We start from the raw sequence: 13,115 nt of genomic DNA on the forward strand, positions 1-13,115 counted from the left end.
AACAGGATCATCCTTTTCTATTCCTATGCACTCACAGCTATACTTTACAGGCTGCCACAGGAACTGGTGGCTACTCGGTGTTGCAATGTCACAATCTAGAAATGCAGATGTCTTAAAATTCAGCATTTGACTTGCATCTCAAGCCAAAGTGTTGAAAAAATGCATTCTGTACAACTGCACACTGAATACAGTTTATGCTCACAGATGGCCAGAAGAACCCATCCAGTCCTGACCAACATAAAATGGAAAACCCACATGTTGACCAGTGAAAACATGCTGCCATGGCTGAATTTACAGGAGATAATGATGAAATAACATTGAAGCTGTTATGTCTGGCATTTTGGTCCTTACTAATTACAGTAAAAAAAAATTTTAGAAGACTTAAAGGGAAAACACAATAGTGCACAGATTTAAACAGAATGTCCACAAGACTTTCAATACTTTCCTGCATTTGAAATGACAAAGGTGAGATGGTTCCTCTGCTTTATTTGGTAAAAAGGAAGTTCGGTCTGTAATGGACTGAGTTGATGGAGATATTAATTCAGAGTACTGTATTATGTTACTGGGTTTTTTAGTTATTGATTAGATACAGGAAACTCTCTGCTATATTTAACTGAAGTTACAGTCATACAAGGCAAAGGAGCAGGTTAGAGTCCGCTTCAGTAAACAAATGTCAGGATTTCCTAAGTATGAATCTATACTACAAGGTGCTGTGACAAAACGGTACGGTGTTAATATGAACTCTGCCGTCCACAGCTACAGACTTTTTTCCCCACTGAGCTCTGTCATCCCTAAACATGACTTCTGTCTGGGTTTCTAAAGGTTGGTCAAACCTATGAGCTGGAGTTGACTACACAGAGGGTTTATATCATCAACTTTCCTCTGCAGTATAACCAATACATTAAAATTCTCAACTAGCGTAATAAGGATGCCTGTGTCCTTTCTCCTAGTGCTCCATGAACAAAACATAATGGCAAAGAGAAAAAAACTGACCAGGAAGGTCTTCCAAGAGTAAGAAAGGCCTTTTCCAGTCAGAACACAAGAATAATGTATTTGTCTGTTATAATAACAGTACTTCTGGCTAATGCCCTGAACTTCAATGATTTACATAACAAAGGTGGCTTCACTCTCACAGTATCAGCCTTGCTGTTCAAATGTTCATCAGCTACAGATGACTAGAAAACATGACCAGAGATGTGGACATTTTAGAACAATACTGTAATGACAGCAACTCCAAATATGAGACTACTCTGCCACCAAAAAAATCCTGCTCAGGTATTTCTCAGTGATAAAAGAACTAAAGAAGTCAGATGTCGAGTCCTACCACGCTCGGTCAGTAGCATTTCAGCACTGGTGGAACCCTCACTTCTCCTGCTCCAAGAGACAAGGTCAGATGAAAAAGCGAAACCGAACAAACACGTAAGCCACAAAGTAAGATGGGCAGCCCGTCCCGGAAACTCCCTCCAGGCAGCATTCCGGGGGCGCTCACAGTCAAGTTCTTCCCCGGGCACTGCCAGGACGTAGAAGGTGTAAAAGAAACGCCGAGTGAGTGCTCCCCGCCGGCAGCTCACCGGGTGGCTCCTGCGGTGCTGAACGGACAGCTCCGCCGCCAGCGCCGAGCGCGGCCCCAGCGCCAAGGCTCGGCCCCAAGGTCAACGCCCGGCCTCGGCCCCTTCAGCTGAGCCCGGCGCCACGGAGAGTACTCGGGCACCCAGCTCAGCCCACTCCCACGGCCAGCGCCCGGCGTACCCAGCTCAGCCAAGCCCCAAGGGTAGCGCCCGAACCCGGCCCCCCAACCCGCCCGGCGGCTGGTGCAGAAGGAGCGCGACAGAGAGGGGGCAGGCAGAGAAATGAGACAGGCAAGGGAAAGCCCATGACGTGCAAAGCAAAACTCTTTCTATATGCTGTCACCCGCCGCACTACAGAAAAAAACACACATCTCTTGGGTGTCCAGATGAACCAGGAGTCTAGGGCATTGACCTGTGAGATTTAGGCTTCCAGGTGAAATACAACATGCTACACCACAAGCTATTTTGCAAGGAAATCTTTCTTCCATTTGCAAGTACAAGCTTAGTTTTGCTTTGACAACGTATGTTTCTTTAAGGCAGCTCCTCTAAGGCTGACTCTCATGGGCAGCTTGATCAGAAAGAAATAACAACTCACCTGCAAAAAAGTTTTGCTTGTTTGGTTTTTTTTAAGCTATTTTGTGTTTAATTAGTTTCTTCTTTTTCACAGACTTAGTTATACAGCCACATCAGTGCACAAAATACCTTCAAAATACCTTTTTTTTTTAAGTACCTATTTTCTCCATTTGTTTCCAACTCCAGTCTGATTTGGCAAATAGGCTGTACTGGAGTGAGGGCAACCAGAATGTTTAATGTGCACTTTTTGCCTTTGAATTTACGAACTGAAGGGCGGTCACTCCTCTGGGGACCAATCAAAACCACAGAGCCTGTACACCATGAACCAGTGGCCATACTGACTATTGCAAAGTAGACACCATTTAATGAGCATTTGCTACACTACACGATTAAGCTATTTAATTCCACCCACAGTGTTTAAGAGCTCACAGTCCAGATGAGGGTCCTTCAGGTTGGCCCATTGCTGACAGCCTCAATAGACTACTTTTCTCATCCATGGTACCCCACTGAGGTAAGATGCAAGCATACTGTGTAGATGGCTGGCTGAAAGACTGTATTACTAACTACCACAAACTATATTACTAGCTCTCAGGAGAAACAGAATCTCCATGAGGTACTCCAAAACTTTCAAATATGAAGATAAACTTTAGGAGATCAACTAAAAATATCTTCTGTGCAGAAAGGTACACCTGGAATGACACTCTGCATTACTCCTGCGAAATACTTCACAGTCCAGTAAGATAACAGCAGACTGTTATTCCAAACAGCTGTCAAACTAACATCACCAGCTCTTAAAGCGAGCATTGTTCCTTGCAAAGGTACTTCTAACACTAAATGTGAAAATCCAGTTCAACAGCAACAAGCTTTACCCCTTCCAAACTGCACTGTTTCTTTATAAAAAGAAATAAGACTCTCATAGCATATTAAAACATACTGAAGGGCAAAACATTCCACTCTGCCATAAACATCAAGGATATCATTGATGACTTGAAAGAACAGAAGTAGCATAGTCCTGTTGTGGCACTAGAGGCGTAAGACAAGGATAAAGTGGGAAGGTGCAGCTACACAACTGTTCCTGAGCTACCAAACCATAGGAAGTGTAATAAGGCACAAGATTCTGTAGTTATAAAGCCTCTACTTGAACTGTCAAAACAGGAGGAGACCTGAGGCTTCAAAAGTTCTGTAGAAATGGTTCTCCCAACTTACCTCTAATGCATAAGCTAATAAGCATTCAGCATTCTCCATAGGGGAGGGATAATTTACCTATACTGTTCCAGCATGAAAGGAAGCATCACCACTGCCCAGCCTAGTCCCTTCACAATCCCAAGGGTAATACAACAACTCACCGAGTTTTTACCTACATGCTTTCAAGCAGAACCAGAACGCAGAGCAAGAAAGAAGTTGCATTCCTTGGAGATATGTCCTAAATAGGACAATCCATCTTTCTTACTCCTTTTACTTTCTAGAAAAGCCTACTAGCTTGAAGATTTTTCTCTACCCCTCCAGAAATACCTTTTTTTACTTGCCTAAACTGTCCATAGTGATAGATAAATAAGATCTAGAAACAGTCATTCCACAGTCCATTTCTCTTTCTACAATTGCACACAGTCACTAAAAACCCCTAGTAACGTAGAGATGAAATGGCCCTATTCTCTGGCTGCAACAAAGGCTTTAAAACTGCACTGAAGTTCACAGAAACAAACCAATCCCTTCGTGCCTTCAGCATTACAACTTACTCAAGCAACCCTCGGGCAGGTCCAGATATTCAAAGTTGGATACAGCTTATTCACTTACTCACAGGTATTTTAGGACAAAATTTGTAAAAAACGCTAAGGACTAAGGAGGAAGCTGGCAAACACAGGTCACGTCAGGAATGTTTACATCAGAAATAGTGTTTTGTGTAGACAAAATGAAGAACGAGAATTAGCAGTGAATTAACGCTGCAGAATGCAACTACTTCCTATCTAGCAACCACTCAAGGATATTCTTAAAGGGAGACTCACCAGACACCCCCAGGGGCTACACTACTGTCAAGCCACCAAGGTTAGGGCAAATTTATCAGCCCCCCGAAACATGGAACATAACAATGGGAAACTGCTCCTGGCGTCTGTGAAACGCGAACACACCGAGAGAGGATCGGCCTCCGCTGACAGCAGGGCGCTGGAGCAGCAGGAGTGCGGCTGAGGGTGGGAAAGCCAACGGTCCGGAGAGGCGGGCCGTGGCCACCGGCCTGCGGCAACCCCAAAACGTGAGGGCCTGGGCTGTTGCAATGCCCCCGGCTCCCGCGCCAAGGGCTACCACGGGCCCGCTCACCCCCGCCCCCTCCGCTGCTGGCCGGGCCCGGCAGCCTCCCACTGCCGCTCCCGACAAGGCTGGGCCTTTTCCCCGTCCCGGTTACCATCAGGACCAACAGAAGGACTGGGTCAGGCCTCCCTTCCCGGCTGCGGCGGTGGTCCCGCCTCCCTCTCAGGGACCTCGAGGGGGCCGGGCCGGGATTCCCCACCCCACTCCATCCTATCCCGTCCCGGCAGCTCAGGCTCCCGCTGCGCCGGTCCCCGCCCCGTGCCCACAGGAGGGCTGGGACTGGGCCTCTCCCGCCTCCCTAGACTGTCTCCCGCCGAGTGGCGGCTAGGGGCCGCGCCGAGCACCCCGTCCCAGACCCGGGCTGCCTTACGCTGTATGGCGGGGGGCGGTGGGTAGCGGGTCCGCAGCTCTGGGCCAGCCCCCTGCACGCCGCTGCTCACGTAGTTGCTGGGGAAGATACCGACACGCTGGTCGATCTTGCCGGTCCACCAGCCCTCATCGCCGGACACGTGCGAGTCCCGGGACAGCACCTGCACCACGTCCCCCGGCCGCAGGCTCAGCTCGTCCTCGCCGCACGCCTCGTACTCGAAGACAGCGGTCCAGAGCGGCCCGCCGCCCGGTGGCTCCCCGCCGCCCGCGCCCTCTTGGCTGAGCTCTGTGAGAGGCTCCATGGCGAAGCTGCTCCATAGGGGGAGGCGCCCGAGGCAGCCGGGCGCTGCGGGGGACGGTGGGGCCGGTACCGCCGCCTATTGTTCATGCGGCCCGGCGCCTGCCGGTAGCAGGTGCCGCCGCCCGCCGCCGCCGCTCGGGGGTCACCCGGCGTGGGGCCGATTCAGCCCAACACAGGAAGAGGCGAGGGCGGGCAGCGCATGCCGCCGACCCGCCGCCGCATTTCCCCCCTCTCCCTCGCCCGCCTCTGCCTGCCGCCTCGGCCGAGCATCCCAGAGCCACCTGACTCTCGGGCAGCTTCGGCGGCGGGAGGGGAGGGGAAGCCCCGCCTCTTCATCCCCATTGGTCAGCGCTACTGCCCGTCAACTCCGCCCTCACCTGATTGAGACCCTCGTCCTCTTAGCCACGCCCTCTCCCCGCCCAACCCCTGGCCCCCGAGTCTCGCACTCACCGGCGTCCCCCCAATTGGCCCCCGCCTCGTCAGCTTTTGCTTCCCATTGGACCTGGCGGCGCTTGTCAGCAAGTGCCACAAGCTCCGCCTTCCCCGCCGCTTCTCATTGGCTGGGGAAAGGGGCAAGACACGGCAGAGGTTCGAGAGTGGGTGGGCGGGGCTACGCCGGAGTGGCTGCCGGAGCGACGCGGGGCGCTGCCGCCCAGCGGCGGGGCGGCGCATCTGAGGCCAGGGAAGGCCCGGCCCGGGCCTGCAGCTGTGTGCAGGTGTGTGCAGATGTGTGCAGCTGTGCCAGAGCGCAGAGCAGCTCAGCGGTCCCTGGGGAAGCACTGCCTGTCGACGTCCTGTGTCCCCGCTCCTGGGTGCCGAGGCTCGCGGGCAGCAACGGCTTGGAGTTCGGGTGATGGTCGTGTGTGGCCAGAGCTGCCTGTACTGGTATACTTTCTACCTGTGCTGGGCCCCCATAGCGTGCTGCCAGCCGCCCTGCTGTGCTCCCTGGCACCCCGAGGGACCCGCATGACGCTGCTGTAGTCGCCTGGAAGAACGGCTTAGGCCAAAAATCAAGGCAGGGGCCAGGGAAGTGTCTCGCTCATCCATATTCACTCTATACTTAAGCACAGGGGTTAGATGATTTTAGTACAAGGTTAAATCGAACATGCCCCTGCCGAGTGTCTGTTAATCAGAATGCATTTCTCACTCTTGCAGTCTCCTTGGTCCTGAAAATACCAATTCCTTCTCCCTGCTATCAACATCTTCGTAACCCACAATGTTACTACATTTTGTAAACGGAACGTGTTTATATTTAGTAACATGTAAGAGAGATTTTCTTTCCATTTAACTTGTTTATTTTAAAATGCTCATCTGCTTTGTAATGGTAAAACTGGAAATGTGTCGCTGTTCATGCTTCATTGTAACAAAGCCCACTAATACTGAATGAGAATCCCAGATACCCTGACCGCAGGAACAGGTCTTTAAATTTTCCATTCACTAATGAGATGTTTGGTTTATGTACAGAGTAACTGCTAAGAGTTTTTATGTTTTGTGCAGTGGGGCTTTGTCTATTTGTCTACCTTTGTGCTAGCACAGTGCTGCTGCACCTGGGAAACACCAGGGCTTAGGCTTTTAAAAGAATGATGAAAATCTTAAGAACACCGTGCTCTGTTAAAGAGGGCATTCAAAGTCCTTATTGTTGTTTGCACAATATTTGAATTTGCTTGTCTGTTCTCTGGGAAAACACCTCCACCCAACTGAAACTAACAAGTATTGCAAAGAACCCCATGGGGGGTGCTGAGATGTTTCTAATGGGTTTGTGGGTTGGTTTGATTTCCCCCCAGTTTCACAGTCTTTGTTTCTGACAGAAACCAAAAATATCTCAACTAGAATGAGCAGTTATATTAATATTGTTGCTTTACAAATAAAGAGCAAAATATATCAAGTCGAGGTCAGACCTAACATTTCAACATAACACAGGCAAGATTTAGGCATGCTGCAGCAGTAGTTTTCAATTAAACTTGTCTAAGAAATGAGCTTTAGATTTTCTCCTGTATCTCTATCTCCTCTTGCCCATGAGGGCAGGGCTGAGGATGCATCCTCTCTACTAGTCTTTTATTACTTGGGAGTGCATTTTCACAATTAGCATAAGCTTATCCAATATTACTCTGTTGCTGAAAGGGACATTCCTGCCACTTGTCACATCCTTGACCCACTTTTCAGATTGCAGCAGTAGTGACTGCAGGACCGTAGAGTCATTTCAGCTCATTTATCTAACTGAGAGCTAAGCCGCCGAGTAAAAGCAACTAGTTTTCAATCAGCTTTACAGATAGATCTGACTTGTGGGACTGTACAAACAGTTGTTAGAGCCACAACAATGTAAGGAAGCAGAATGGGACAGGCAAAAGGGACAGCAGACCTGGCTCTTGCAGCAACAGCCCAGAATTAGGTTACTTTGTCTTGATCATGAAGCTGAGTGTAACAGCTGTATTCATGGGTTTTGGGGTTCAAATAATAGATTACTGAGATGAAATCTGAAGGACTGATGTTAATGTCCCTAGTTAAAACGTCTACAGTGGCAATAATTGTCTATTCAGTTTTATCTAGAAATATATATATGTGTGTGTGTATGTATCTTTCATTCACAAAGTGAGGAATTACTACACTTTATGTGAATATCATGCTTTAAAAGTTGAAGTATAAAAATGTGAATGGGATACAAGAAAACAGAAGCCTCCTGTTTTTTCAGCTGTTTGACACTGATTTTGGTCACTGCTATAGAGTGCAGATAGGTTGAAAGTGAAGAGTTCTACTACCCATGGTGAAGACTGTGACAGGAGAAAAATGAATTCTGCAGAGGCTCGGGTTGCCTGCTGTAGTGACCTGCCAAGACAGAACCCTGCCATCTTGTGGAACGTCTTGACACACGCAGCTTTGCTTCTCTGACTTGCCTTTTTTTTTCCCCTTCTTTTTTTTCCCTCCTTCCTCCGTTTTATTTTCACCGATTGTGTGTTTGTTTCTACAGAGACGGTGTGACTGGCTCAGGAAGCCCAGAGCAGCCGGTGTCTGGGACTGGGAGAGTGCCCAGGGAAACGCTTTGATGAGCCATGGTAGGATATTCCCATTCTCACAGACTTCCCTTGGTATCTTTTAACAGTCACATCAGAGACTGGTTTCTGAATGAAAAGATTTGGCCAGATTAGAAGGCTGTTCTTAGGATCAATGTAAATAGGAGAGTAAGTAAATGTTAAGTTCATATTTCAGTAGCTGGCAAATGGCAGAAGAAAAGAACATTAAAGATTGCCTGCATGCAGTCTGTGAAAGATGGCATTTGAATGTTCTCAAAAATCTTTCTGTATCTTGTAATGGTTGAGTCCCCCTAGAGTGAACATGCAGCCTAAATGCTACACCAGAGTGGTTCTTATGCATTTTCTAGTAAGACTGTACACATGTCCAGTATTATTCAGCAGATTTGAACAACAGAAATTAGATGCTGGATTTAACAGATCCATTTCTCAAGGCTCTCCCCCAAGGCTGAATATAGATTTTGTTAGAATATGTTTAAGAAGGAGATTCTAATCTGCAAAATGCAAATGACACGGTGAATGTAGTTCAGACTTCCTCCAAAGTGGGAACTTTGCACCAAGGATTTTAATCCAGCCTTATTTTTGCATCTACATCTGTAAAACACAAATTAAAGGATAAACAAATAGGGCAGTCTATAACCACAGGTTTCCATTGTGCTAGTCCATAGTTACAAATCTATGGATATCAAAATTGGTGGTTATCAAAATGTTGGCACTCTAGGTTCCTAGTCTCAGTATTCTGGGAGGAAAAAAATCAACAAACCTGGAATACTACCATAAAAATCAAAGGGAGGGGGAAGTTGGGGGTGGAACAGGACATGGACTGGGGGGGCAGAAGAGGAATATCCAGAACAGTCCAACTACACCGAAGTGCTAGAAAACCACTGTGCTTCCAACTACTGCTACAATGAATGCACATCTCTACCAGCACAGTAAGTATGAAATATTAAGGAGATGCTCCTTGGCACATCTGCTTAGTGCAGCTCGCTCCTTTTACGTCCCATGGTAATTTATATTGCATCTTGAATTAACCCAGCACAAATTCTCTGATTTGGCTTTTACGTATTTCAGAGGACATAGCTCAGCTGCGTTCTGGTTATAGGCACAGATTTAAACATGCACACTACTCTAGAGATGTAGACGGATTTGCTTGGTCAACTGCTTGGTCTCTCCTTAATGTGAGCTTTACTGACAAGTGGATTCTTCTGTCATGAGAAGTTCCATGTCTGCAAAGCTGGACTGTGGGGATTTTCCCCTACTCTCACACAGTGCTACTTTGCCAATATCACTTCTGTGAAGGTTCGTTCTTCATGCAGGGGAGAGAGGTAAGACACTGGCAACAGAAGCTTCATGAACTGTTCTGTGCTAGCTAGGAGGGAGGCTGCAAATCTGTGTCTTTAGCATCTGAGTCAGTAAAAGAGAGAGCTCTACTCTGCTTCATAAAATATATATGCTAATCTCCCAGATGGCTGTATCTTCTTTCTCCACAGAACAGATGACCTGGAAAATAACTAAAATCACTGGAGAGTAGAAGTTCTGGGCCAAAATCTAGGAGTTTCCAGTAGATTTTATAAAGAGCCTTGGCTTGTACAATTAGTTAGAATTTCTATTGATAATAAAAAATTGGTGATATATTGATAATAAAATAATGGTGATGTCACTATTTGTTCACCTTTAGCTCATATCCCAGGCTAAGCTTTAGCAGTTGCTCTATCACCTGATGACCCCTCCCCAGCCATGAAAGGGGATCAGGAAAAGGTGAGGAGACCTATAGGTTAGAATTAAAATAGATTTAATGAAACAGCAAAACTAATGCTAATGCAAATACAGAATACACAAAGTTACAGCCAGCCCAGCACATATACAACAGTCACAACAAACAAAAAAGCAGTGCTCAGGAGCAGAATGATGAGTGAGCCCCCCCTCCTAGGGGGACAATACTCAAAAAGAGAAGATGAAGTAACAGACAGAACCCCATCCTCAGCAAACTTCCCCCTTTATATTGTGTGATGTTTATAAGATGGGACACTCCTGCAGCCAGCTTGGGGTAGCTGCCCTGGCTTTTGCCCCTCCCAGTGTAAGCTCCTAACTGATTCTAAACAGCTAACCATCTGCAGGCCATGGCTGGCCTACGGTTCCATCACAGTGAAAACAGGGCATTATTATTACAGGTCACACTATAATGTCATATGTAACACAAAGCATTCATACCTTTATCAGCATCTCTGTAAGAAAAATAAGGCAAAGGAAGCTTTTCAAATGGGATTTCTGCCTATACTAAAAGATATACAACAAATAATTAACTCTGGCTTAGTAATGACCACCATTTGCATACTGTGTATTAACTCAATCCAAGCCACATTTATAACTGTTGTTTAACTTGACATTGGCTGAGTTGCTGCTTCTGCAGAGGAACTATCAACATTGTGCCACAGATTTGCAAGTGTGGGGAACAAAAATGTAACTGATTTGAATAGAGGAAATGAGATTAGTGCAACACAATGCTCCCAGTGGAGTTCACCCAAGACCAGAGTTCAGCAGACCTTTTCGGTTTCTGAAATCTTTATAGGCACAGGCAGCCTTCATCTTCCTTTTCATGTTTTACGTGAAAAGTGAAAGAGCAGAACAGTACCTCAGTGCCACAACCAGCAGATGCTGCAGCACTGACTCAGTGTTCTGCGCTGCCTGCAGCACCTCAGCTTCCCGCCAAGGCAAGCTGCCCAAGGAATAGCCAAGACTCCCTTCTTTGTGAAGGTAATGAGGTTTTGTTTGGAAATCAGAGGGAAAACAAGATATTAGCTAGCCTGTGTTTTTGTTTAGGTTTTAAGTTTGTCAAATAAAGCCTTTGGGCAAGTTTTCAGGTCACTGAAACCTCCCTTGAACAGCTTCAGAAACACAACACAAAAATGAAGAATCCTTTGTCTGAACTCAAACCATAGGAGACAGATGCAAAATTTATTCCTGCAAGATACAGACATACAACATCCATTAGATACCAGCTTTCACACTCAGATCATAGCTTTATGCCCATATCGTAACTCTGTCCTGATTTTGCTGTCAGAGAAGCATAGGCCAGCTGTGGTCTGCAGGTCATTAGCAGTTTTCAGTCAGTCAGACAGGGCAGGTGAACTGAGTTAGCTACAGGTGCATCCCAGACCATAAATGTCATGCTCACCATAAAGGGGGAAATTTGTTGAATGTGTTTCCTTTCTGGGTTCCTTCTGATCCTGCTCCTCTTCCTTCTTCTGCTGAGGGCTGCTTTCCTGGCTTTTGTGACTACCATATGTTTGCTGAGCTGAGTATAGCTTTCTATGTTTTATAGAGGTATTAGTTTTATTTTATTCTATTTTCATTTCAGCCTATGTGTCTTCTCTCTGTATTATGATTTCCCTTCTCTGCTGGGTAGGGGTCATCAGGTGATGGAGTAACTGCTCTAGTTTAGTCCTGGGCACGGACTAAATGTGGGCACTCTGCTAAATCTGTCATTGCAAAACAAAACCAGACACAAAAGAGCCTTTTTATTTGGATTCAAATAATCCTTTTGTTCGTGGAGGCTGATGTCTTTGTTCTCTGATTTGCATTTAGTAAGTTAACTTACCATTCAGAATAATGAACCTCAATCTAAAATAAGACCAACTAGGTCAGTGCAGTAGTAATTGTTTGGTTTGGTTTTTTCCATGTTGTCTTGAGGGAACAGACAACATTTGCCTGCTGTCTCCTTTCATTTACAACCACAGTTTGAATCCTTAGCAAAATAAGTTAGAGGAGCTTCTTTCATAAAATGTGTATGACTATACTGGAAAACTTTCTTTCTTGATTTTCCTAGGTAGGATCCACTCCATGACTGGTGACTGAATTCTGGTATGATCCTGTATTAATCTGATATTTCATAAGGCAACTGGAAGAGGATTTCCTTGTATGTGTGTGGGAATAGACCTATCTCTGTTTTGATCTTTTAGTTAAGTGTGGGCAGAGAGAGGTGTTTTTAATTGTGATGATGTCTCTCACTTCTAGAAGCCCCAAATCTATAGACAGCCAGAGACAGAATCATAGGGATCTTTAAAGGTCATCTAGACCAACCCTCTTGTAGTGATCAACCCACTGTGCAGGGATTTAATTTTGTGCTGTTGCAACCACCTCAATGAGACTGCTTTTACACTCCAAAATTAATTTGTATTATCTGTTTACTTTTTTCTTTCTCTAATGGGTGATGTTAATTGGTGGGCTCTGGTCCTATACACTGTACAGCTCACTGTGTAGCTGAAGCTTTTGTAGGATGAAGGAAGCATGACTCATGGAGTGAGCCTACGTGGATCAGTTCCAGACTGCAGACTGTTGAGTGTCTTTGACTCTAATTGGTACCTGAGTAGTTTTCAAAAGATATTATTAAACATAATTAACTTCTGAAAGATACATGCCACCTCCTTTCTCATAGTGAAAGGGCCTGTAAGAGTAAGATGTGTTAGTGCATGAATAACAGGCTTGCTGAAGCTTAAGTCTGCTCCACTGCTGGTAGATTCTGAAATTTTGTACCCCTGGGAAGCAGAAAGTCTCAGCTTCATCTCTGGTAAGACTGTACTTAAAATGTTTATGGACAGAGGAGTAATAAATGGGTTTCTCTTGAAATCAGCTTTGGCCCTTGTATTCAAAATATGGAAGACACTTGGCTTTACAGGAAGAGAAGATTTGAGAGGGTCACAATAAAAGGTTTTGCAGTTTTCAGGGGCAGGGGGGGTTATCTATTTTTCTGTAATTTGTGCCAACCTAATGGGGAATAAGGTAATGATGAACTAGGACTCAACAGAATGAGTTACATAATTCCAGCTTTAATGCTCATTAGATATTCACTTCAAATTCATGCCAGCAGAGCTTCTCCAGTACTCCACAATGTATCTGCTCCCTGTAAATGCACCTCCATGGTGCTTCTATGGAGGTCTAAAAGACTGAGGCCTAAAACACAAGCAGGTACCTCCC

General features: G+C 45.9%; 1 protein-coding gene and 1 long non-coding RNA gene across 2 annotated transcripts in view; one reads left to right on the top strand and one right to left on the bottom strand.

The window, feature by feature from the left end:
- MAP3K9 (mitogen-activated protein kinase kinase kinase 9) overlaps window positions 1–5,116 on the bottom strand; it is a 79,539-nt gene extending 74,423 nt beyond the window's left edge. The window contains exon 1 of the mRNA XM_068162131.1: window positions 4,816–5,116. Within this exon, the coding sequence (XP_068018232.1) occupies window positions 4,816–5,116 (301 nt within the window). The remainder of the gene's footprint in view (window positions 1–4,815) is intronic.
- Window positions 5,117–5,739: 623 nt separating this feature from the next.
- On the top strand, window positions 5,740–12,801 carry LOC137453157 (uncharacterized). The gene is made up of 3 exons (XR_010990277.1): window positions 5,740–5,831; window positions 8,081–8,165; window positions 11,968–12,801. It is a non-coding gene; the product is annotated as an uncharacterized lncRNA (long non-coding RNA).
- The last annotated feature ends 314 nt before the right edge of the window (window positions 12,802–13,115 follow it).

This window comes from Melanerpes formicivorus, unplaced genomic scaffold, assembly GCF_026170545.1.
Source record: "Melanerpes formicivorus ecotype bairdi unplaced genomic scaffold, bMelFor1.0.p_v2 SCAF_62, whole genome shotgun sequence".
In the NCBI taxonomy this organism is placed as follows: domain Eukaryota; kingdom Metazoa; phylum Chordata; class Aves; order Piciformes; family Picidae; genus Melanerpes; species Melanerpes formicivorus.